The sequence below is a fragment of the Aedes albopictus genome, chromosome 2, assembly GCF_035046485.1.
Source record: "Aedes albopictus strain Foshan chromosome 2, AalbF5, whole genome shotgun sequence".
NCBI lineage: Eukaryota > Metazoa > Arthropoda > Insecta > Diptera > Culicidae > Aedes > Aedes albopictus.
Window position 1 is genome coordinate 196145799 of NC_085137.1, and position 22906 is coordinate 196168704.

The following is a 22906-nucleotide window of genomic DNA, read 5'->3' on the forward strand; positions in this document are numbered from 1 at the left end:
CTCAAAATTTTATCAATGGAGCTTTAATAGATGGGTTATAATTGGTCAAAATTTCAGCGTTTTTGATTGACGTATAAAAAAGTTATAATCATTTAAATGCAAAATTATTTTGACCAAAAAATTCCTGTATGGATAATTGTTTGATACACTGTAGCAAAGAGTGCCCAAAATAGCGGCCGCTGTCCAAGTGGTTCGCTACCCCATGTGTTTTCAAATAGGGTAGGTAATCAAAATTTGAACCAAATTGCGGCTTTCTGAAGCAGTGCAAATTTTAAGTGATTTTTTCTCCCACATGGAAATAATTTACTACGGCAAAATCATATGTACATGGGTATAAACTTTCTGTTAAATGGTAAAAAGTTTGTATTTGCATTGAATTTCATTGAAATATTCGATTTTTCATCGGGGTAATAGGTGAAATCACAGTGATTTTTCAATTGCTTATTTTCGATGGCAAAAACGCTTTTTTCAATGCTTTTAAAGTTTTATGTCATCAGATTATTTTACGGAAAGCTGTTTAACATCTTTTGCAGGACAATATTTGCCCAAAAAGTACGTCATTTCAATGAATTTCAAAATAGTTCAAATTAAGATTACATTTTGACTAGCTCAAATTTTGATTTCTTACCCTTACTTACTCTTATATTGAAAAACACATGGAGGCGCATGGTTGTTATGGCCTTTTTACCAACTTTCATTTACGAACCTTGCGTTTTGCGTACCAACTTTTAAAAACGAATACAATCAATGAAAATGCATTTAGTTGCCATTAATACTAAGAGTTCCTATCATATGAGCCATTTATTATTGAAACCGACAAAAGTTTAAAACATGACACAAAAGAAAACATTTATGCGAAAGTTCTCAGCGTTGATTCAAACTTTTCTGATCTGTTGCTACTTCAAGTTCACTTGTCCATACCGGTGTCTACGCAGTACGCACCCCACCAGTACGTGTCTCGTCCTCTCAAACATCCAAGAACTAGCTCTTCAAAGTGACAAATATCAACACTTGGTCCCTTCATCTTACAGCCGCCGCAGGACCTCTACCTCACATCATAGCGGACCATTGTTACGTTCGCATGTCGCACGTCACATGTTTGCACGGATTGACACGAACTGCTGATACATTTGATTTACACTTATTCATATCAGAGTAAAGAACCTGCCTGACCCGTCTTTGCACAGGCCGGCTTCCGTGCAACGAGCCGGAAAGCAATCTTGTGCAAATATGTTCACGCGGGTTTTATGTCATGCCGATGTGTGGAACCCACGTGAGATGGGAAGCAGGATAATACCTCCTGAAGACTACCGGCGGCGTCACAGCACGAGATGAAACGTGTCCTTGACACAGAGGTAATCGTTCTGGTACCTATCGCTGTCGTTCAAGTATGTGGAATGATGTGTTGACTCTTCACATACTGTCCAATCAAATATTATAAGATTCGTGTTAAATTTTCTTGGGAGCAATATCGAATGAATATGCTACTGAAAATGTATTCTGGAAGGTATGTGAGAAAGCATGTAGTAAAGTTTACTATTTCCAACACAAACTAAATTTCCATATAAAAAAATGAGTCTACATGAGTGTACTTAGTTCATGGGCAGCACCCGATTACCAACAGAACTTTAAAAGTGATTGCTAACATTTCTTTCATTGAACATGGGCTGCCCTTTCTAGGTTCAACATATTAGTAGGCCCAACAAAAGCTTTAATTTTCTTACTTCCAAAACCTGTTGAACAAATTACGATGACTTGCAATTAGGCGAGCAAGACTGCAACCCATCATTCAGAAGGAGACAGCGTTTGTAACAGCATATTATCGTATTATCTTCCCATCAAGTTAATTAATTACTTGCCTTCATCCAGCACCGGAGACTCAAAGTACACCAAGCCTTACTCGATACAATGTTGTCAACGCACTGCTAAATCACAAAAATAGGGAATGATTAATGGAAAGGGAGCTTGTAGATCAGAAATCATAGTTTTCAACGGTTACAGGTACTAAGGGACTCGTTCGTAGCACAGCTGCAGTGAATAAAACGCTCGCCATTTCGGATTCAGTACTTTAATTGCTAACAAAAATAGTTTATTTATCTGATTTTACTTCCTCTCGCTTAGAATTCTACAACATTCTAGCTTAACAGTGACAGTTAGCGATTGAAAAATGTTTTCCAATTTATATGACAGCTTTACGTTTAATTGTATCATCGCACAGTAATATGTCCAGTAATTTACAAACAATCCCGAACGACGACGTAAGGAGTCCACTCTGATTTTGTGTGAGATTTGGCTTCGTCAAAGAGAAACGGCAATTCAGTTTCCGGGTAGCACTCTCTGTCTCTAGCATTTTTTTTTTTGGATTATACGATGCATTGTGTTGCCTTGCTAAGTAGTGATTAGTCATGTTGTTCATGCTTTGTTTTATACAGAACCTAAAATAAAACGATGACGCTCCACTCCTCGGATTGCTCTACTTCATCCGTCGGGCATGCTGGAGAAGATCATATTGAAGGTGTTGTTGTTGGTCGCATATCATCAACTTATGTACCTATAGGTCGACTCAGTAGTAGTTTGAAGGTGGTCTTCCTCTTTTTTATTATTTTTGCTACTCTTGGTGCTTATCTATGTGGGGGCCTGCTCTCCGCACGTCCTTCCCAGCAAGTGCCTGCAGGGGGCTTATCTAGGTAGGTAGAGTGTCATGAACAGTTCTTACAAACGGATGATGAGAAAACGTAGGAGCATTCCCGAAACGAAAGCTTTTGGTGGGGGTGGATGATTTCGTGGATGGATGCTTTGGGACGATAGGTTTCTTACTTCTTGAAGCAAGAAATGGGGTTGAAGTAACACTGACGGTACCGGATCTGGCGTTTCATCTCCGGGGCGCGGTACAGCTGGTCCCAACCGCCAGCTCCGCCGATGGCACTGCAGGGAGAGAGAATAGAAGAAGTTTGCATTATTGTTATGAGGTTGATAATCCATATGAGAATGTGGCTTAAAGAGACATTTTAGAGAGTTTTCCAGCGATTTTCATGAGTCGGTTTCAGGGAGTCCCCTGGATCCCCCAAATGTTTCTCAATATCCCTGAAAAGGCTTCAACTCCCTTAAAATTATAATCAATTCCTCTGAAACCCGAAAGCACCTGAAACCTCCTGGCTTCCCTGATGCATCGTGGGAAGAACCTTGGTCACTTTTCAAACCTCCAGAAGTAGTACCTGTTCTCGTGAGCTAAGTCTACTTGTTTCTTCACTCTTACAATCTTTCGCGAGAAACCTGGTACAAATGGGGTATAGTATATTGATTAGAACAGGGGTAGGTAACCTCGAATTGCAGGTGCGCGTCAAGCAAGCTCTCCCTTGCCGGTTCATTTATCTGGAATGTTTCAGGTGTTTGGATCTGATGACGGCATAAGGGCGATCTTCACTACCGCTCGAACAATAATGTCGCAGTGCAGTCCGTAGTATTACTATTTGGATGACATCATCCTTGCGCAGATGGAGTTTGACTATCTTTCCTAGTAACTAACTGGTAGGAGGGATGTCGTCCTCCTGGTTGACGATGATGTAGTAGGTTTTTAGTTTTCTTGAGGAATCGACTGTCGATCTTATGTTTCGAGGTTATGGCTTTCAGTCTTGGAAGAAAAACTCAAAAACGGATTGTTAAGTCTTCATCCGACGTTTCGGTCACTATATTGTGCCTTTCTCAAGGAATTAACTATGCGAGAGAACGGAGCATAGTTAATTCCTTGAGAAAGGCACAATATAGTGACAGAAACGTCGGATGAAGACTTAACAATCCGTTTTTGAGTTTTTCTTCTAAGACTGAAAGTCATAACCTCAAAACGTAGGTTTTTAGGTTGTCATCGATTCGCAAGCAGTGCTAATGTTGCCTACTGTATTCAGCAAGTGTTTCTTTGCTGGCATGGCAGCGGCCTCCCACAGGCCCCCAATATATCGTTCTCGGTGGCATAAATTTCCAATGAATCTTGTTCTCGGCGCACCAACTGAAGATCTAGTTCCGATCGGTATTATTCACTTTCAGCATTTGGTAGATGCGATTGAATGCGTGATACACACCCTTAACGTAGTCGCACTGTCCGAAGAGCTGCATTCGGCTATTCTTCCTCTCTGAACGATGACACGATGGAGTGCTGCGAGATATGCAGTTACGGTAATGTCGCTCATAAGCTTCGATGGTATACGATTGCGGACGGTTGACTTGAGAAGGAATGTTCCACAATAGTCTACGCCGAGCCGCAGACGGAGAGTTGGTGACACTCGGGATGCCGATAGATCTGTTGTACTCTGTTGTTCGGCAGATGTTTGGGAGAAAGCACAATAGCAAGCTTGACGAAAATGGTGGAGTAACGTGGTGCAGTCTTTCAAAATTCGAAGATACCGCAAGCAGAACACGATAAAAGATGGCACAAATGTCCCAAAAGTAGGATTACGTGCCTCTGGAGCCGGCCTTCTGATACCTGAGAACACGATGAAGCTTGGAGAAACCTAAGAAGCGGGTGAATAGCTCATTGGAGAAATTGCGACGCCCATCAAGACTTAAAGCCTGCGCACTTTAGAATCGGTACACTTACAACCGGCTGCAGATCAAAAACGGTTTGACCTAGAAAAATATGTTGTAAGAAGCAAATGAAGCTTATCTATTGCAGTTTGTAGGAAAAATATAATATTAGCAGTTTTTGTTTCTTTAAGATAAAATTTTAAAATTTAAACGGCTTGATCTGATTGTGTATTTCATGCCATTTTCTTCTGCACAAATCAATTATCGTCGTTATTTGCAAATTTCACAGCATACGGGCTGGTATTTCCACAAAAACCAAACTTTTATTCATCAAAGATATGCTCAAAACAAGCTACGACATTGAACTCTTGACAAATATGGTTTACAAGACGATAATCTACGTATTGCTTTTTTGTCCATTCACGCTATATTTGAAGCATAATTTTATTCAAACTATTTTTTTATGAAATTCAAGTTGCCTAATATAATCCATACCGAAACCTGGATTATTTTTGGAATTATTGGCAGTTTTCCCGCACATGTTTCGGAAATTAACGGTCATAAGGCGAACTCCTCCTTATAAACCTAAACTTAGATAGTTTTTATGAAAGAAACACTAAAAACCATATGTATTGTGTAACCATAGATGTAGTTGTATGATCACAAATAAAAAAATCAGTGTAGCTTCAGTTAAGTTAAAAAAATTCTTACAATATTTCACATCATTAAAACACATCCAACGAATTTCGTCGGCAAACGTCCATACAGCTTTCAAGCCACGATTATTCATATTGTTCTGCGTCAAATCATTGGTTTCTTGTATATCAATACTATTCGTATAGTATCCTTCCCGTATGCGTATTTGCTGAGCTAAATTTAATGCGAAACCATTTTTTGTTTGGTCTTAAGTATGTGTGAAAGGCTTTGATTTTCCATAAAACCCTTCAAAGGTTTACCATAGCTATATTGATAATTTTCAAACACCCATGGAATATGTTACCTCCCTTAATTAACAATCATAAGATCTTAAACGATTCTATACTGCGAAATTTGTGGATTTGGCAATTTTAACTTCCTACACAAATCTTGAATCTGACGATAATTGGTTTTTGTTCAATTTGTGCAGAAAAAACTGTCACTTTCTATGTATTCAGATCAATAGTTCATCTAAACAAATAAAAACAGCAAATTTTATATTTTTCCTACAAACAACAATAGATACGCTTCAATTGCTTCTAACAACACTTTTTTCCAAGTGAAACCGTTTTTGATCTGCAGCTGGTTGAAAGTGTACCGATTCTAAAGTGCGCAGGCTTTACGGGACTCTCTGAATTTTGTTCTTCGTCAACCGAAAAGAGATTCGGCCAGTTTTCCGGAGAAAGTGACAAGGTAATCAAAGCTGTTTCACCAACACTAGCACTGGTGACCTGATTTAGCCCTCTTGAGAGGTTGTCAGTAAGATTGTTGTCGTCTGGAGCATCCTGAGGCTGGACGTTTGAAAGGCGACTAGATAACGGAGCAACTTTGAACTTCGTAGTCAGTAGCTGAATTGATACATCATCCGCAGTTCTAGCTCGTTCGTAGCAACAGAAGTCATATGTTCCTTTGAAGGTGTCGGAGAAGTAATAGAGCAGGAGTTTGATGACATTCAGAAGACAAACGAATCGGCGAACATCGCCGAACGATTGAATGCACTGTTTTTTTTCTGTTCGACGTGGCCGACTTAAAGGGTGTAATTCAGCAACTATCCGGATGACGTCTGCATGACGCATCCCAAAGGGATCTGACCTTTACTGTTGTAGTGGACTCCTTGAGGAATGCATGGTATGGGATGTACTAATTGACTTGTGTCTTACCTGGAGATATTCGTGCACGAACCGATGGTACGCATCCGTCCATGATGACAGGATCATATTCGAGACGCCACTTGGCACTCAGAAGACGGTAGACTATAATTTGCTTCTTAGGACAACTATTAGATAGCCAGTTTGAGGAAGACTGACAATATACCTTCCAGATTTACTCTGAGTGGTAGTTGCAACTTAATGCTCTTCACATCAGTTCTCTTCTATCGACCATGTAGAACCGATGGAGAAGTCCCAGAACCGCTGCTGTAGGGGTGTTTCTAGGGGATTATCTGTTGCGTAGAAAGGTACAGATTGCAGGGATATAGTTGTATTGGCTTGACGCGGACCCAGCGTCGGCCCTTCTAAACGGCGTTAAAGTCAGCCATGGAAGTTTTTTTTGTTTTTATTTTTGTGTATTTTAACAATTTGCTAATTCTACACTTAGCCATGGAAGTCCGTCTCCTAACAAAATCTTCTGCGACGTGGAACACCAACGGAGTACTCCACGAACAAATATTGATGGGAATAATCGGCAACATTGGATTTAAAGCAACTTTTGAAACCCCGAAATCTCCCTGATTCCCCTAACCATGTTAGCCCATGAAGATGAAACTCCACTACACTGCGGCCACTTTCTATAGCCGCACCCACGATTTCGCACTTCTAGCAATTTTTACGATTCAATCGATATGTGGAATGATGTGTATCAACTAGTGTTTGTAAAATATATGATTTACATGAATAAGTATTGTAAACTATTTGTTTGTTAAGCGAAAAACACGTTCTTTCCATAATTTGGGCGGCCATTTTCTATAGCCGCACTACGGGTTCTGCTTCGGTAATCTGATTTTTATAAGAAATCATTTGATCAAACTGTCTCAAATGACAAAATTAAGCAAATTGGAAATAAAACTAACGAAAAGCAATGAAAAAAATCAACCAATTAGTTTTCTTAGTAAAAAAACTAGTTAACTTTCACTATTTTTACTTAAAAGTTCTCTTTAAATCACAAAAACAATATTTTAAGTTGACAAATATATTGTATTGCTTCCTATCGGCAATATTTATTTGAAACATGATTTCTTGGATGATTTCTATAAGATTTAAGGCTGTAATACCAATTTAACAATCACTTTTCTGGAACTTTAGAATTAAATTTAACCTAATATTCGCTTTATTTGGATGAATACGCAAGATTTATGACATTCTATCACTGAAAATTCAACTAAACAGTTGCTAATGATCCTCATGAATACAGATTTAAATAATCCTAATGGATGCAACAGCTTAATTTTGCGCCAGCACTTCACTAAATTTAGCCCAATTTTACAATTTATGATATAAAATCAACCAGAACTACAGGAAGACTACAATCATAACCCCTTTCTTTTCTTTTGCCCCAAAATGAACAGGAACATCTATATTTGAAATCTTTTGATAGAAACACATCATTTTTACTTAACCAGATATCGTCAAATTGATGGAAAGTTGGATAAAAGCTGTTATTACAAATCGTCTTCATAATTTAAAATGTTCATCTTATGTTTAAATGGTAGCGAAGACAATGCTGACCTTCCAAGTTGAGTTTGATGAATTCCCGAAGTATCTTCATTGTATATTGATGTTGTATACGATGTCTTTTCCAAGTTTCATCAGGATTGATACACAAAAACTTATGAATTTTCCATTTAAAAGCTTAAAAAATCGATTTTTTTTTACAATTTAATTAGAATAATAAGGGTTATATGCAAAAAATTGAAACCGGAAGTATAATGCAATGATTGTTTTGAGTCAGCAGCATTTATACTTGAGATTTAATTCGATTTTTTTTTAGTTTTTTGGGATATCTTTAATAACTTATCCATAAAGCACCAGTTTACCAAGTCTGTGCCCTATTTCTCGTATTAAAAGACCTTGTTACTTGAGTATTTCGTTAAACTTCTTTGGTTTGGTCTTGATAAGCTTTATTTGGTCGTTTAAAGCAGTAATAATGAGCATACTTTATGATAAAGCAGCTGATCTAAGCAAAACCCGAAATGCGGCTATAGAAAATGGTTGCCCAAATTGTCGAAAAACTGTATTTTTGATAAGGAAAATATACACATGAGAAAGTTATGCTTGCAAACATCTTATTTTGCAATAACTATCAGATGCATATTGTTTCCCATATCGATTCTATCTTTGATATTGCTAGACATGTGAAATTGAGGGTGCGGCTATAGAAAGTGGTCACAGTGTAAAACCCTCCCTGAAATCTTTAGACACCCCATATGACACCTTCCTGAAAGCTCACTGGAATTCTCCCCTCTCTAAACACTTTCAAATCCCCATCAAATTTTCTGCTGTCTCTCTCGCTAAAATCCTTCTCAGAGCCCCCATAAAACTCCTCTTGTACTTCATATCCATTCTCTATATTTCAATTGCTCCTCTTCCTAACTAAACGGCAGCCAATTAATCGTCCCATAATAAATTAAAAAGTTTCCATAAATAATTCGAAAATTACCAATAAATAATTAGGGGTGGAAGCAATAATAAACTAGAAAAGTTCCATAAACAATTCAAAAAGCGCATAAATAAATCGAAACTTCCCATAAATAATTGATTTTCTAGCAATAAAAAATGTAAAAATTTCCACAAATAAATCAACAATTGCAATAAAAAACTATATTTTTTCCAACAAAAATTTTCGAACATACTACATTATAGAACTATGATAGAAAGACTGAAACTATTGTGCAATTTAACAGACAATCGCTTGCTGTCCGAACTCGCTAACGCTCGTCGGACTTAAAAAAGGAATAACATCTCTGTTCGCATTATACCGGGCAAATTCTTGGATCTGTGGATTGCCTAGAACCGAATCGACGCAGTGACGGCGCATCGGATTTCGGAAACATCGGCGGCCTTCTGCCGCCTCAGTTCCTCAATCCTCTATGCGGCTTCGCCGCATGGCTCAACCGGTGCTTTTACCTTGCTCATCAGTTCCTATTTATTGCTAAATTTTCAATTGCTTTTTTGATGTTTTTCAATTGGGAATTTTTTAATTATTTATGGAAAAATCAGATTTATTTATGGAAAATTTTAACTGTTTTGGTGGAAAAAATGTAGTTATTTATTGCAATTATTGAATTATTCGTGGAAATTCCGACGTTTTTTATTGCTCGAAAATCAATTATTTATGGGAAATTTTGATTTATTTATGCACTTTTTGATTTGTTTATGGAAATTTTATAGTTTATTATTGCTCCCACCCCTACTTCTTTATTGGCAATTTCTGATTTTGTTACGGAAAATGATCGCTTTTCTATGAGTCGTTTATATTTTAGCCTAACTAAACTACTCACTCTTAACCAGCGATGCCAGATGATTTTCTGTATCACTCGCTCAAAAATCTGTATCCCATACAAAATTTGGGTGGAAAATCTGTATCCCAAACAAATATAAAATCTGTATTTCATATAAACGCCATCTGCATAGATGTTCAAAAATCTGTATAATACAGATAAATCTGTATATATGGCATCCCTACTCTTAACCCATATCCGCCCAGCGTCCTATTTACAAGTCAGATGCCCCGAACGCCCAGCGTCCTATAAATAGGACAGTTCTTTTAATGTGAATATCTCCAGAATTATGCAAAATTTTAGAATACTTTCTTCAGAGAAGATGTTCTCCACACCCACACCTGCTCATAGTGGACAATATAGTTTGTGACTGGTTCACTAGGTGGCGTAAACGATGCTGCAAAGATTACATATTGTCACGATCTATGAGCTACATTTCCAATGCGAAAATAATTTATTTCCCTGGAATCTTGACAATAATTAATGATTTATAGTTCATTTCTTCAGCAGAGTTATTTATCAATACATACAAAAGTCAATGTATGTATAATTGAATGTTTATATGCTTGTATGTTTATATGTTTGTATGTTTGTCTATTTGTATGTTGATATGTATATACGTATGTATATATCTATCAATGTACCGGCATAACTCTGGAATGCGTCAAGAAATTTCAATCAAATTTGGCATACACATTCCTTAGGATGTGGATGTGGTAGTAGGGTTATTAGAATTCAAGATGGCGGCTGAGGTTCCAAGATGGCGGTCAAAACTCCAGAATATATGCATTTTAACGGCAATGCTGCTTCGGATACTATGCAATATGGGTATCTATCGATCGGGCTGGATGAGTAGAAGTCAAAAATCGATATTTAACGCCATTTTTAAATCCAAGATGGCGGACCATAATCCAAGATGGCGGCCACGGAATGAGAGTTTGAGCTATGGGTATCTATCGATCGGGCTTCATTAGTAGAACTCAAAAATGAATATCCGACGGCATTTTGAAATACAAGATGGCGGACCATATCCAAGATGGCGGCCACGGAATGGTAGATTGAGCTATGATACCATGCAATATGAGTATCTATCGATCGGGCTTGATGAGTAGAAGTCAAAAATCGATATTTAACCCTATTTTCAAATCCAAGATGGCGGACCATATCCAAGATGGCGGCCACGGAATGGTAGATTGAGCTATGATACCATGCAATATGAGTATCTATCGATCGGGCTTGATGAGTAGAAGTCAAAAATCGATATTTAAAATAATTTTAAATCCAAGATGGCGGGCCATATTCAAGATGGCGGCCACGGAATGAGAGTTTGTGCAATGATCAGGGATGAGAAATGTACTGGAAAAAACGGTTACCGGCTGTACATTTGACATTTTCCCACACGAACATCATAGGCCCAGCCAAACTCAAACTGTCGAAAAATAAATGTCATAACAATTTTTTCCTGCAGCCGAAAAAGCGAAAAAGCTTTGTTTGAGCTAGGTTTTAAGGAACATACCTCCAAAATGGACTGTCATATGCAGTCATTCAATAGAAACTCTGCAACACAGATTGTCTTGAAACTTGGAGGATTTGTAGTTCAACGAAAATAATTAGACCCGTTTTTTTTATTTCGTCATTAGGTAATGTTCAGATATAGTAATCCAAAAAATCAAGGTCTTCCTAAACTTAAATTTTTTCCAAAAATCATAACTGGGTAATTCTCGCTGACACCGGCCCACTATTTACACCTTGTCTTCAAAAATGTTTAAGGTGCCGATTTTCTGAAAACCCTCGCCTAAAAAGTAAGAAAAATGCATTTGGTTACTCAAATGATGGACCCCCTGTTAGTTAGTGCCAAAACAATTTTTGCAGACCCCTCGATTTTGGTCAAATGGTGGCTCACTTAAAACGTTATAACTCGAAAGTTTCTCCAATAACCACCTCAAAACGAATTGTTGTTGAAAAGAGGAAAGATAGAGCAACTACTTGCAATAATAAAAAGTTATGTCGGCCATATTGATTTAGGCCGCCATCTTGGATTTTTTTACCAAAACATTTCTTTCACCATGAGGGCAACCACCGATTTTCAAAATTTTTGCATCAATTGAAAGCTGGGACATTTATACATAACATATCAAAAAATTAGAGATGTCTTTTTCTTCTTTCAAAAGTTATCTGCAGTTTTGTAGCTTTCAATCCAAATTTGCTTGAAAAAAATATGAAAACTATCGTTTTTCTCTGTTTTAGATAATAACTCCCTTGCCCCAACATTAGGCACACTGTTCATATTCTGGAGGTAAAATTTAATTTTGGTTCCTTAAATAGAAAGAAAATCGGGTTAAGTACTGTTCCTTACAGTTGAGGTCGAAATACGTATCTGTCAAAAGATGCAAATTCTTAGTGGAATTCAAAGGAACCGTACTTAACCCGACACCACAACGAAGGGAGCTATTACTCTACTTGCAGTTATTTTGCACTTAAACATAGTTTGTCCTTTTCAGCGTATTTTTCTTGAATACTACAATTCAATATCTTAAAAAAAAAATCGGTAAACTTTTTTAAAAGTTATGAGTTTTTAGTTTTGAAAAACCTTGATTTTTGGACTATCCTATCTAAAAATTGGTCACCACAATGACGAAATAAACAAAATACGGTTCCAATTAGTTTCGATGAAATACAATCCCACCAAGTCGCACGACAATTGGAGATGCACTATATCGATTTTCTGTGGAATGGCTGTATAAATAGTTCTGATCCACGTTTGACTTTTCTTAACTGATTGAAGGAACCTTAGTTATTAGAAAAAATATGCAACATCTGTCGCATTATCAAACTTAACTCGTTTTACTGTATTTTCAAAGTTATAGCAGTTTGAATGTCACATTTTTACTTATCATATTTCGTGGCACATTTTTGCCCATTTGACGCTTTAAAAGCAGAAGCAGAAGTTATTTTGTATTGTCATGTAGCAGTATGTTTTAAAACTATTGACAAAAACAATCAACTCGTCAACTAATTCAACAAATCACTCTTTATCAGTTGTTCATCAACATTCAGTCCAACCAGTTTACGAAACATCATCCCAACTTTTCCCCCTCAATAAAATCTAACAATAGTCAATAGGTACTCACTTGCTCTGGGCGTACTGTGCCAGCAGCTGCAGCTGTAACCGATCCAGTCCATAGTCGTCCAGTGAGTTCGACACGTACGGGTTGTAGTTGGAGTACAGTTTTCGCAGCTCGTTCAGATTTATCTCGGGGGCATCCTGGAAGGCGGAAAATGGGACACAAACATCAATCAGTTCAAATTTGGATAAACGGCAGCGTGCGTCGGTTGATAGTTTGTTGTCGTGGGGATCATCGGTTGGAATTGATATCGGCACTGGATGTAATTTGAATAGTAGCTCTAGGGGCATAAACTAATTAATAGGGCAATATTGTTTGTCGAGAGTTGAACAACAAGCCAAATTCACTCGAAGTGTTTTCGTTGAAATTTCTTCGATTACCTGCTTAGTTACACAAAATTAGAGCCAGCTGGAGCAGATGAATGTATAATAAAATTTACCCTCAAGGTATCTCAAGATATGGTGTGGGAAGCTAGCAAAGTACGTAAATAAACCTGAGCTCATGCATAACGATCGTATTCATTTCGGTGTCTTTTGGGATTAATTATGAAAGTTTATCAAATGGAGGAAAGAGGTTTCATGGTTGGTTCCGCAAGTTTTAAAAATAGATTCCGTCATTATATTTAGCATATGTCCTAATTTGTTTCGAGATAAAAGTTCATCGGTATGTTATCAGGTAACGTACATACTCATACAAGCATTCCTCGGCTACTAATCCAAGGGTAATACTGTTTTGGTATGGGTGGTGATTGAAGATTTGGAATTTTGGCGAGATCGACTAGTGTCATGTTTTCAGCAAAGAATTCACCGTCAATGCTGAATTTAAAAAATCTTACATATACATACAGCCAATGAACAGTTACCCGAGCAAAGGCGGATAACAAAATGATAACAAGATCTGTTACCTGGTTATCATTCGTTTGATAATTGAGCTTGTTATCATTTAAGTTGAATTAAGAGCCAACATAACAAAAATGATAACTCATATTTACTTCTCGAATACCAAAATGATAAGAAGTTAAGTTATCATTGAGTTCAAGTTGATAACTAATTGTGTTATACAAAATTTTGTTCTACATTTCGTTTAGTTATCAACATGAAAACATACATCTGACTGATAATTGGTTTTGTTATCACTTAGTTATCATTTAGAGCTATTTTATCGACCAAAATAGTAAAAATCTACTTTACCGACACCGTCACCTATTGAAAAAAGTTTCTTATAATTTACAACCAATGTTTTCAACTATTGCGTCCAGGCGGGTCTCGAACCCTGATCGAGTGATTGTCGGTCGCAGCCGATAGCCCCTATACCAACGGGACTCATTGAGAGTGAGAGTAATAAAAGGCTACGCTTTCGTACTGCAGTCGCATTGTATGTGGAAAGCGGAATCTATTTTTAGATTCGAGGTTCATCAGACTCTCAGTTTTGGGAAAGCTTTGAAATGTGCGTTTGGAAACAGATAACATATTTTGTTATCATTAAGTATGTTTATGAGGGGGTTAGAAGCAAAGGGGTGTAAGTGACAAAAACCTACTTTCGAGTAAATGAGGTTTAAAGTTTTTTATCAATTTTTCATCCCATACAAAATGTATGGAGTTTCAAAATCGACCCAATTTTCTCCGATTTATTACAATTTTTCTAATCATCGTAAAAATAATCTTAAAAAAGTTCCTGAAAGCTTGGAATTTGAATAATTTTTTGGTATGCTCAGCTCAAAATCGGCAAAATGGTCACTTACACCCCTTTGCATCTGGGCCCCTCTTATGTTATCGCGATAGACCAAAATTATCGATAACTAAATTTGTTATCATCTGGTTATCATCAATTGAAAAAGATGATAACAAAAATAACAAAATGATAACACTGATAACACAGTTTATTAACAAAGTGATATCACTTTGTGATCCGCCTTTGCTCGGGTATCCATCCCATCAGCAAATTATGTACAAGCGTCTCAACTGTTCACCATCATTTTCGCATTAACTTGTCATCCGTTGACAAAACCCTTATCCAACCACACACACGCACAGCAGAAGGTTATAGCGCGTGTGCTTGAATGGGCAAAGGTGTGCAAATTGTGAAAACAAACAATCCATAACATCGTCCGTCGTTGTCGTCATCGTCATAGGAAGCTCCTCGTCGTTACTTTCTATGCATGAACCACCCCACCACCCGCTTGCAAACTACTTTACACAGCATGAATAGCAACCAGTAGCACAGGATATTGCATGCCACCTGTTGATACCGATTTAGACTACCGGGGTGCTACTCAAATCCGATTTTCTTCCAATAATGCATGCCACGGAACCGCAAGCAACCGGGAGAAACCCCAGCAGGATTATGCACTCATGTGGAGGAACGTATGAAGAGAGATACATAAAGTTACTTGGCAAGAGCATCAGTAAATAAAGTGACCAACAAATTGAGTCGTCTCTAGATACTGTGTGTTTTAGACCGCAGCGGTCAGTGGTGGTAACTGGTAACGTGCTTTGCTTATCTATAAAGCAAAACCATGCTATGGCTAGTTTAGTTCAAGCCCCGATGCGGTCACGAATCTTTAAGGATCGGATAGTGTATCGACATCCTGTAGCAAAGAGTACTTTAGTTAACTTCCTTCAGGCCATAAGATCACGATTAATGAGTGCATAAAGATACAATACAAGTGCTTAGCTTGGAACTGCGGCAATATTTATTTAGGCTTAACCGTCCATCTGTATTCAGGATAAACGATAAAGTTCAATTAAAAGTACGTGAAGTTGAAATCAAAACAAATATACTAATGAGACATGTTTGAGAAATATCCTTCGAAGTAGCCTGAAGGGAATTTAGAGCTTCATTTGAAGGTTTCGCTTGAATAATTCTTTTTGATTTGCTCTTACAGTACTAACCGGAGCAATAGCGCAGTGGCCCTTGTGTTTCAATCGGCAAGCCTTCTTAAATTTCAAACTTTTGGCTGAATAGGGGCGGGATTAGGGTGACAAAGGGTATTATCGGCAGGTTTGTTTTCTTCGTCCTGGGGGGGGGGGGGGGGCGGGGGGTTCTGTGTTCTGTGGGCCAAATCGCTTGAAATTTGGGCATATAACTCAGCTTGTTTTTTTTTTATATTTATTTATTACTACTCAAAGTTACAATACATCTTTTACATGAATATTTTAATATTTTTTTTTATATTTTACAGAGTTCGTGACTTAAACTTAACAAATGTTTAGATATTGTCCAGATACACTCCTTCACTTTTTTTTTCTGATTCCGTCTAAATTCACGAATACTTTTTTGGAACATAAACTAACTTCCCAAGCAGCACCTGCAACATCATCCAAAATGTGGTTTTCCATGCTTTGGTCTAAAAGAGTTGCAATAAAAGCGCACGCAACTTCCATCTTGTCAGTTGAGTTGCATTTAAACTCCGAATATCGTTAAGTTGCAGCTTTGTTCCATAGGAATTACAAATAACATCGTATTTAACATCGATTTATGGAGGCGGAGCTTACATATTCCTCACAAGTGGCAATACAGTCAGCTTGCATTAAATGTGCTATGTACCACACATGAAACATCTTACTCTGGTTTGTTTGTCCAGATTAGGTTCCAAATTTGTTGCGGAAAACTTGCGCGTCTTTTCATTTTGACAGCTTTCTAACTTGTGGCAAAGACGGTACAATGAAGTAACGCGCAACGTCAGTAGCTTTTATGGTCCATTGAGCAGCAAATCTTTCACAGAGCTTCTGGTGTAGTGTGTAAGGTGAGTGGTTAATACTCCTGGTGTCCATGGTTCGAGTCTGAATATATTTTTTTCATTTTTTTATCATTCCCCCTAGCTCAAGTTGCACAACGATTTAAAATTTGCGCTTTTTGCGTTTCAAAGAAGAAGTAATTGTGTTCTGTTGTCCTTAATCTGAACAGTGAATAAATTGCACTGATGTTGCTGGTACTGGCTTTGAAACAAGTCGTGTTGCTTGGGTTGTTTTCGGATGTTTTTGTATATAGAACGAAATACAATGAACTGCTAACCACGATGCTGCTCTCTGACGAGGACATTTTAAATCGACATTCCAACCCAAAAGGTCCTCCAAATCTCGAAACTGCACTTTAAATCTTCTTTTCAAGACTTGGCATACCCTATCTCTAACTTCTTTAGAAGAAATGCATGCTTTAATGCGATGCTCTTTACTATCAACAAAATTGTTCCCACATTCATCATAAAACACATAACCAATGCTACCGATACCATATTGTTCTTTTTTAAATTTGTTTGCAATCTAGTCATTTAATAGTTGAAATAATGTAGACTTATCTTCAGCTAAAAGAAAATTATAACTGAAAATGTTCCATCTGGTAAATAATATGTCATAGGTTCCCAAACTTTCAGGAGGTGGTCCTTCTGTTTCTTTGAGACAATCGGCTACCCTTCTTATGTCTCAAACTTTAGGCTGAATAAGGACGGGGTTATGGTGACAAAGGGTATTATCGGCAGGTTTGTTTCTTCGTCATGGGGGGGGGGGGGGGTTGTTCTGTGGGCCAAACCGCTTGAAATTTGGGCATATGACTCAGCTTGGTTGGAAAGGGTTTGAGGCCAACTCTGAGATCAACAGGTTTCAACAAACCCCCCATGACGAAAAAAAAAACTGCAGAAAATAAGTAAGTTCCCCTTTATAGACGTCATTGATAATTTTGAATCTTCACCTACATCCCAGGTAACAATTCGATGCTGTACAAACGATTCTCCGACTATTTTAAATTAGCCTTCATTTGAACAAAAGCTGAGCACAAGAGGTACAATCCTTTATTCAGCTCCTAAACATCTAATTTTGGTGATTTTATTCAACCTTTAGCAGATTAATTTATTAACTGCATAAAAAAAACGTAACGCAACGCAAAAAAAAAATTGTGACCAATTATGAAATTCAAATAACTCAACGTACATATGTACAGATGGGTAAATTATTGGTTAAATTGGGAAAAATCCACAGCTCAGGTGAGATTTGAACTCACGACCCTTATTCGCTAGACAAGTGCTTTACCAACTAAGCTACCGAGCCAATTAATAACCATCTCTGTTGTACATATGTACGAAGAGCGAAAGCGATTTGTTTATTGTTTGAAACTGTTTGCCTATCGTACAGGCAACGCTTCCTCAACCACTTGTAGAGGAAGAACAATGCTACCTGGAAGGCGATAAAACGCGTCGTTCGCATTCTATTTGATACGACGGGTAACTACGTAGAGGTAGATGCTCGAAAATGACTCACTTGAATCAATTCTACACAGATAAAAATAATGAGATTTACATGTCATGTAAACTTCAGTTTAGTCATGTAAACTTAGTGTTATAATGATTTACATGATATATCATGTAAATTTGTGTTATATGTCATGTAAACACACAGAGTCATGCTGAATTACATGACATATAATGGAAGTTTACATGATATTTTATGACTTTTACACGATATGCCATGTAAACTTATGTCATATCCCACGCTCCAATTATGTGCATCATATGTCACAGAATTTTACACTCTTTTTTCGATCTGTGTAATCTCATCGATCTATATCATCTTCCCTTAAACCGCAAATATAACCATCTCTGTTGTACATATGTACGAAGAGCGAAAGCCTTTTTTACCATTAGCTGCTTCTAGTTCCAGAAGTGATGCTTAGGAATGTAATAATTAATCTGTGGGAAAACTGGGAATTGAACTCGGACCTCCTGATTTATAGTCACTCACTTTAGCACCTACACCACAAACAATTGTATACAAGTTAAGATCGAACCCTCCTGGACATTCCCCATGAAAAGCATCGCCTTCACACCGATGCTCATGGCAACAACAACAACGACAACACCGACGACGATGACGGCGATGCCAGCCCGTTCAACCTCGAGCTCGCAAGCCGCAAACATCAGCAGTTCTGCCCCTAGCACCCAGAAGTAGAACGGACGCACCTAGCCAGGTCAGCAAGCCCGGCAGCCACCGATGTCACCAAGTGGACGGACCCACCGACGGACCACATCAGCAGGTTTATGCCAAGCAACAGCAACATGGCAATCACTTCCTGTATTTTTCATAATAAGCACTTTCTTGATAGGTTTCATTTGAATTGAAAGACAATAAAGAATTATTACTTTTCCGGACGTCAAGTCGAACAGTTAGTCTTTTTTTAAAACCTAGTCTGGATGACGAGACTCAGAAGTGGCGCAGTCGTGTAGTTTTCGGTCGTGAGTGAAAGTGATTCTGCTAACCAACGGGGGATTACCGGAGGAAGAATAACAGTGCTCACCTTGCCGAAACCCAGAACCAGCTTCGAGAACCAGCGGATTACTGGATACATCGAACACCGGCGGATTACCGGACCAAACGTGGAACATCATCTAGAATACCGGCGGATTACCGGCGTTTCAAAGGATTTTGCAAAACGTAAGTAATTTAAGTTTCTTTTTAAGTGGAAATTCGTGACTATTAAATCAGAAGAATATCAAATCATAATTAGTGAAAGTGATTACCTCATATGAAAACAAAACTATCTTCCTATAATTAAAATTTATTTCCAAAAGTGTAGGTTTAATTAGTGCTTGAAAATCTTTAGAGTGTGTGTTTACCGAAAAAAAAAGTGAAAAGTTTCTTGATTTTTTTTTTCTCATCCGTGCTTTTGTTGAAAAATGGCACAAAGATACGATGAAAACCGTGATCTGCTTCAAATCCAGGTAGGTGAACTGGAGAACCAGATACGCGAGTTGGCGGGAGCAATGCAACATCGAGATCAACGTATCGTTGAATTAGAAGCACTTGCTGCCAACCAACAAATGGGAGCGGCAGCAGCAGTGCAGCAAAATAATTCAGTGGAGAGTGCCTTGCGTGCACTGCAAACACCACAGATTATACGGGTACTTCAACCATTTGACGGTAACCCAATAAAATTACATTCGTTCATTAAATCGATTGACGACTTAATGCCAGAAATCGAACGTGTGAGAAACACACCGGCTTACACCGTATGGCTCCTTGCCATTAGGTCGAAAATTATCGGAGACGCTGATAGCGTACTCGAATTCTATGGGACTAGTTCCGATTGGAGTGAAATAAAATCGAACTTAATAACTCACTATAGTGATAAAAGAGACGAGGTGACTCTTACAAAAGACCTATTCAAGATGACACAAAAAGATAAGCCAATCGAAGAGTTTTATAAAGAGATTCAATTTTGTTTATCTCTAATGGTAAATCAATTGAATCTTAATGAATCGAATATTGACATAAGAAATGCAAAAAACCATTTCTTTCAAGAAATGGGCCTGAAGGTCTTCCTCGCTGGGCTCAATGAGCCTATCGGGCAAATTATAAGGGCACAATGCCCCTCCTCGCTTAAAGATGCTCTCAGAAGATGTCTTGAGGAGCGTAATTATCACCATCAAAAGCCAAAATATAATCCACCACCACCACCATCATCGCGCAAATTTCAATATCCAAACAATCCATTTTTGCCAGGCCCCAGACCTCAACCATTACCACGTATTCCTTTCCAGCCAAACCCTTCCACTCCACACCCTTTCCCGCGAGCACCACAGTACGCTAACTCCAACCCTTTCTATCGAACACAACATCCCTTCCAACAATTCCCACCTCAACGAACATTGCCTCCAAACCCACCGTTTCGAGCCCAACCCCTAAATCCTTTCCAACAAACACATCCCTTTTCTCATCAGAATAATCCACCTAAACCAAACTCAGGATCTTTCCGTCATCAAAAACCCAGCCCAATGGAAGTCGATCAGTCGCTAAAGAGTCTAAAAGTAAATTACATGAATCGCCCTAATTGGCATGAAGTATTCTACACAGAACCAATGGATTACTACGGCCAATTCGGTGATCCATATAGTTTTTACCAATACGAACCAAACGATTATTACAACGATTTACCTGTTAATGATCAAGATAAATTTGATAACAATACCGAACAACAAGACACTTCCGAACCAGAGAGTGATACATTAAATTTTCATATGGAATCGCCCAAAACGGCAGATACCTAAAAAGTAACAATTTTTTACCGTATATTAAACTGAGTACTAAATATGGAGAGTTCAAATTTTTAGTTGACACCGGTGCCAACAAAAATTATTTGAACCCGGAATTAGTTGATGTAAACATTTTTAAGAAATGCAATCCCACAAAAGTGAAAAACATTAGTGGAAAGCACACGATCGACAAATACGTTGAATTGGACATTTTCGGGAAAAGCTTGAAATTTTATGCATTGAAATTTCACGCATTTTTCGATGGACTAATAGGCTATGAATCGCTTAGAGATTTAAAAGCCGAAATTTTAACATCTTCGAATATTTTAAAACTCCCTACTTGTTCAGTAAACATGCTTCGGAAATACCCTGACTCATTCAGTTGTAATCTGAACGCTTACGAGGAAATTCCTCTTGCCCTTAAAACCAATGTGTCGAATGGCGATTTTTTTGTTGAACATCCACTTCCTTTAACAGACGAAGTGATGGTTCTACCAGGAGTTTATACAGCAAAAAACAATAAGACTACTGTCCTGTTGAAAAACTGCTGTGAAGTTCCGGTAAAAATCAGTCCTAATCGACTTATTTTTTCAGAGCTAAATAATTTCAAAGTCGAACAAAAAGTTGAAGATTATGAGCCTGGATACGTGTTTGACAATACATCAATTGACCCTAGGTTGAAAAGTCAACTTAGAGTAGACCATTTGAACTCGGAGGAAAAACGTAAACTAATGACCCTGATTTCTAAATTTCCCAGTATCTTTTATTTAGAAGGTGACGATTTAAGCTTTACAAATGTCATCAAACACAAAATTGAAACTAAAGATGAACTGCCAGTTCACGCTAAAAGCTATAGGTACCCCTACTGCCACAAAGAGGAGGTACAAAAACAAATTTCAAAAATGCTGTCTCAAAGAATCATACGCCCTAGCACGTCTCCTTGGTGCTCCCCAATATGGATAGTACCAAAGAAACTAGATGCATCAGGAAATCAAAAATGGAGATTAGTAGTCGACTATAGGAAGCTCAACGAGAAAACTATAGACGATAAATACCCTCTCCCAAATATAACCGAAATACTTGACAAATTGGGAAAATGCCAGTATTTCACGACTTTGGACTTGGCATCAGGTTTTCACCAGATCGAAGTTCACCCAGATGACATCCAGAAAACAGCGTTTTCTGTAGAACATGGGTTATATGAATATTTAAGAATGCCATTCGGGCTGAAAAACGCTCCAGCGACCTTTCAGCGAGTGATGGATCACGTACTTCGTGACCTCATTGGAAAATGTTGTCTTGTCTATATGGACGACATTATCATTTTTTCTGTTTCCCTCCAGGAGCATATAGAAAATTTGACAAAAATTTTTGCGGCATTGGAGAAAGTTAATTTAAAAATTCAATTAGATAAAAGTGAGTTTTTAAAAAAGGAGGTTGCATTTCTCGGACATATTGTTACCGACAATGGCGTTAAACCAAACCCGAGCAAAATTGAAGCAATTCAAAATTGGCCCATCCCTAAAAACCAGAAAGAACTTAGAGGCTTTTTGGGCATTTTAGGATATTATCGCAGGTTCGTTCGCGATTTTGCAAAAATCACAAAACCTCTCACTGCTCAACTGAGGAAGGGCGAGAGCGTAGAACATACAGACCAATTTCTAAAAACATTCGCTATATGCAAAAACCTTTTAACACAAAGTGATATCCTTCAATACCCGGACTTCGAAAAACCTTTTGTTTTAACCACAGATGCCAGCAATTTTGCCCTAGGAGCTGTCCTCTCTCAAGGTCCAATTGGACAAGACAGACCTGTAGCATATGCATCTCGGACATTAACAAAAACTGAAGAACGGTACTCAGCAATAGAAAAAGAGTTACTAGCTATCGTGTGGGCAACTCAATATTTCAGGCCTTATTTGTTCGGAAGGAAGTTCACATTATATACAGATCACCAGCCTTTGACTTATGCCTTAAATCTCAAAACTCCGAACACAAAACTTGTTAAATGGCGTTTGCAACTATTAGAATATGATTTCGATATAAAACACC

At 37.9% G+C, this 22906-nt stretch overlaps 1 protein-coding gene across 1 annotated transcript in view; it reads right to left on the bottom strand.

The window, feature by feature from the left end:
• Nucleotides 1–2052: 2052 nt before the first annotated feature.
• The window catches only part of LOC115266946 (uncharacterized), a 91909-nt gene continuing 71055 nt past the window's right edge, over nt 2053–22906 (bottom strand). Inside the window, exons 3-4 of the mRNA XM_062848227.1 lie at nt 12841–12974; nt 2053–2925 (exon numbers count right to left, since the gene is read on the bottom strand). Coding sequence (XP_062704211.1) covers nt 2814–2925; nt 12841–12974 — 246 coding nt within the window. The 3' untranslated portion in view covers nt 2053–2813. The remainder of the gene's footprint in view (nt 2926–12840; nt 12975–22906) is intronic.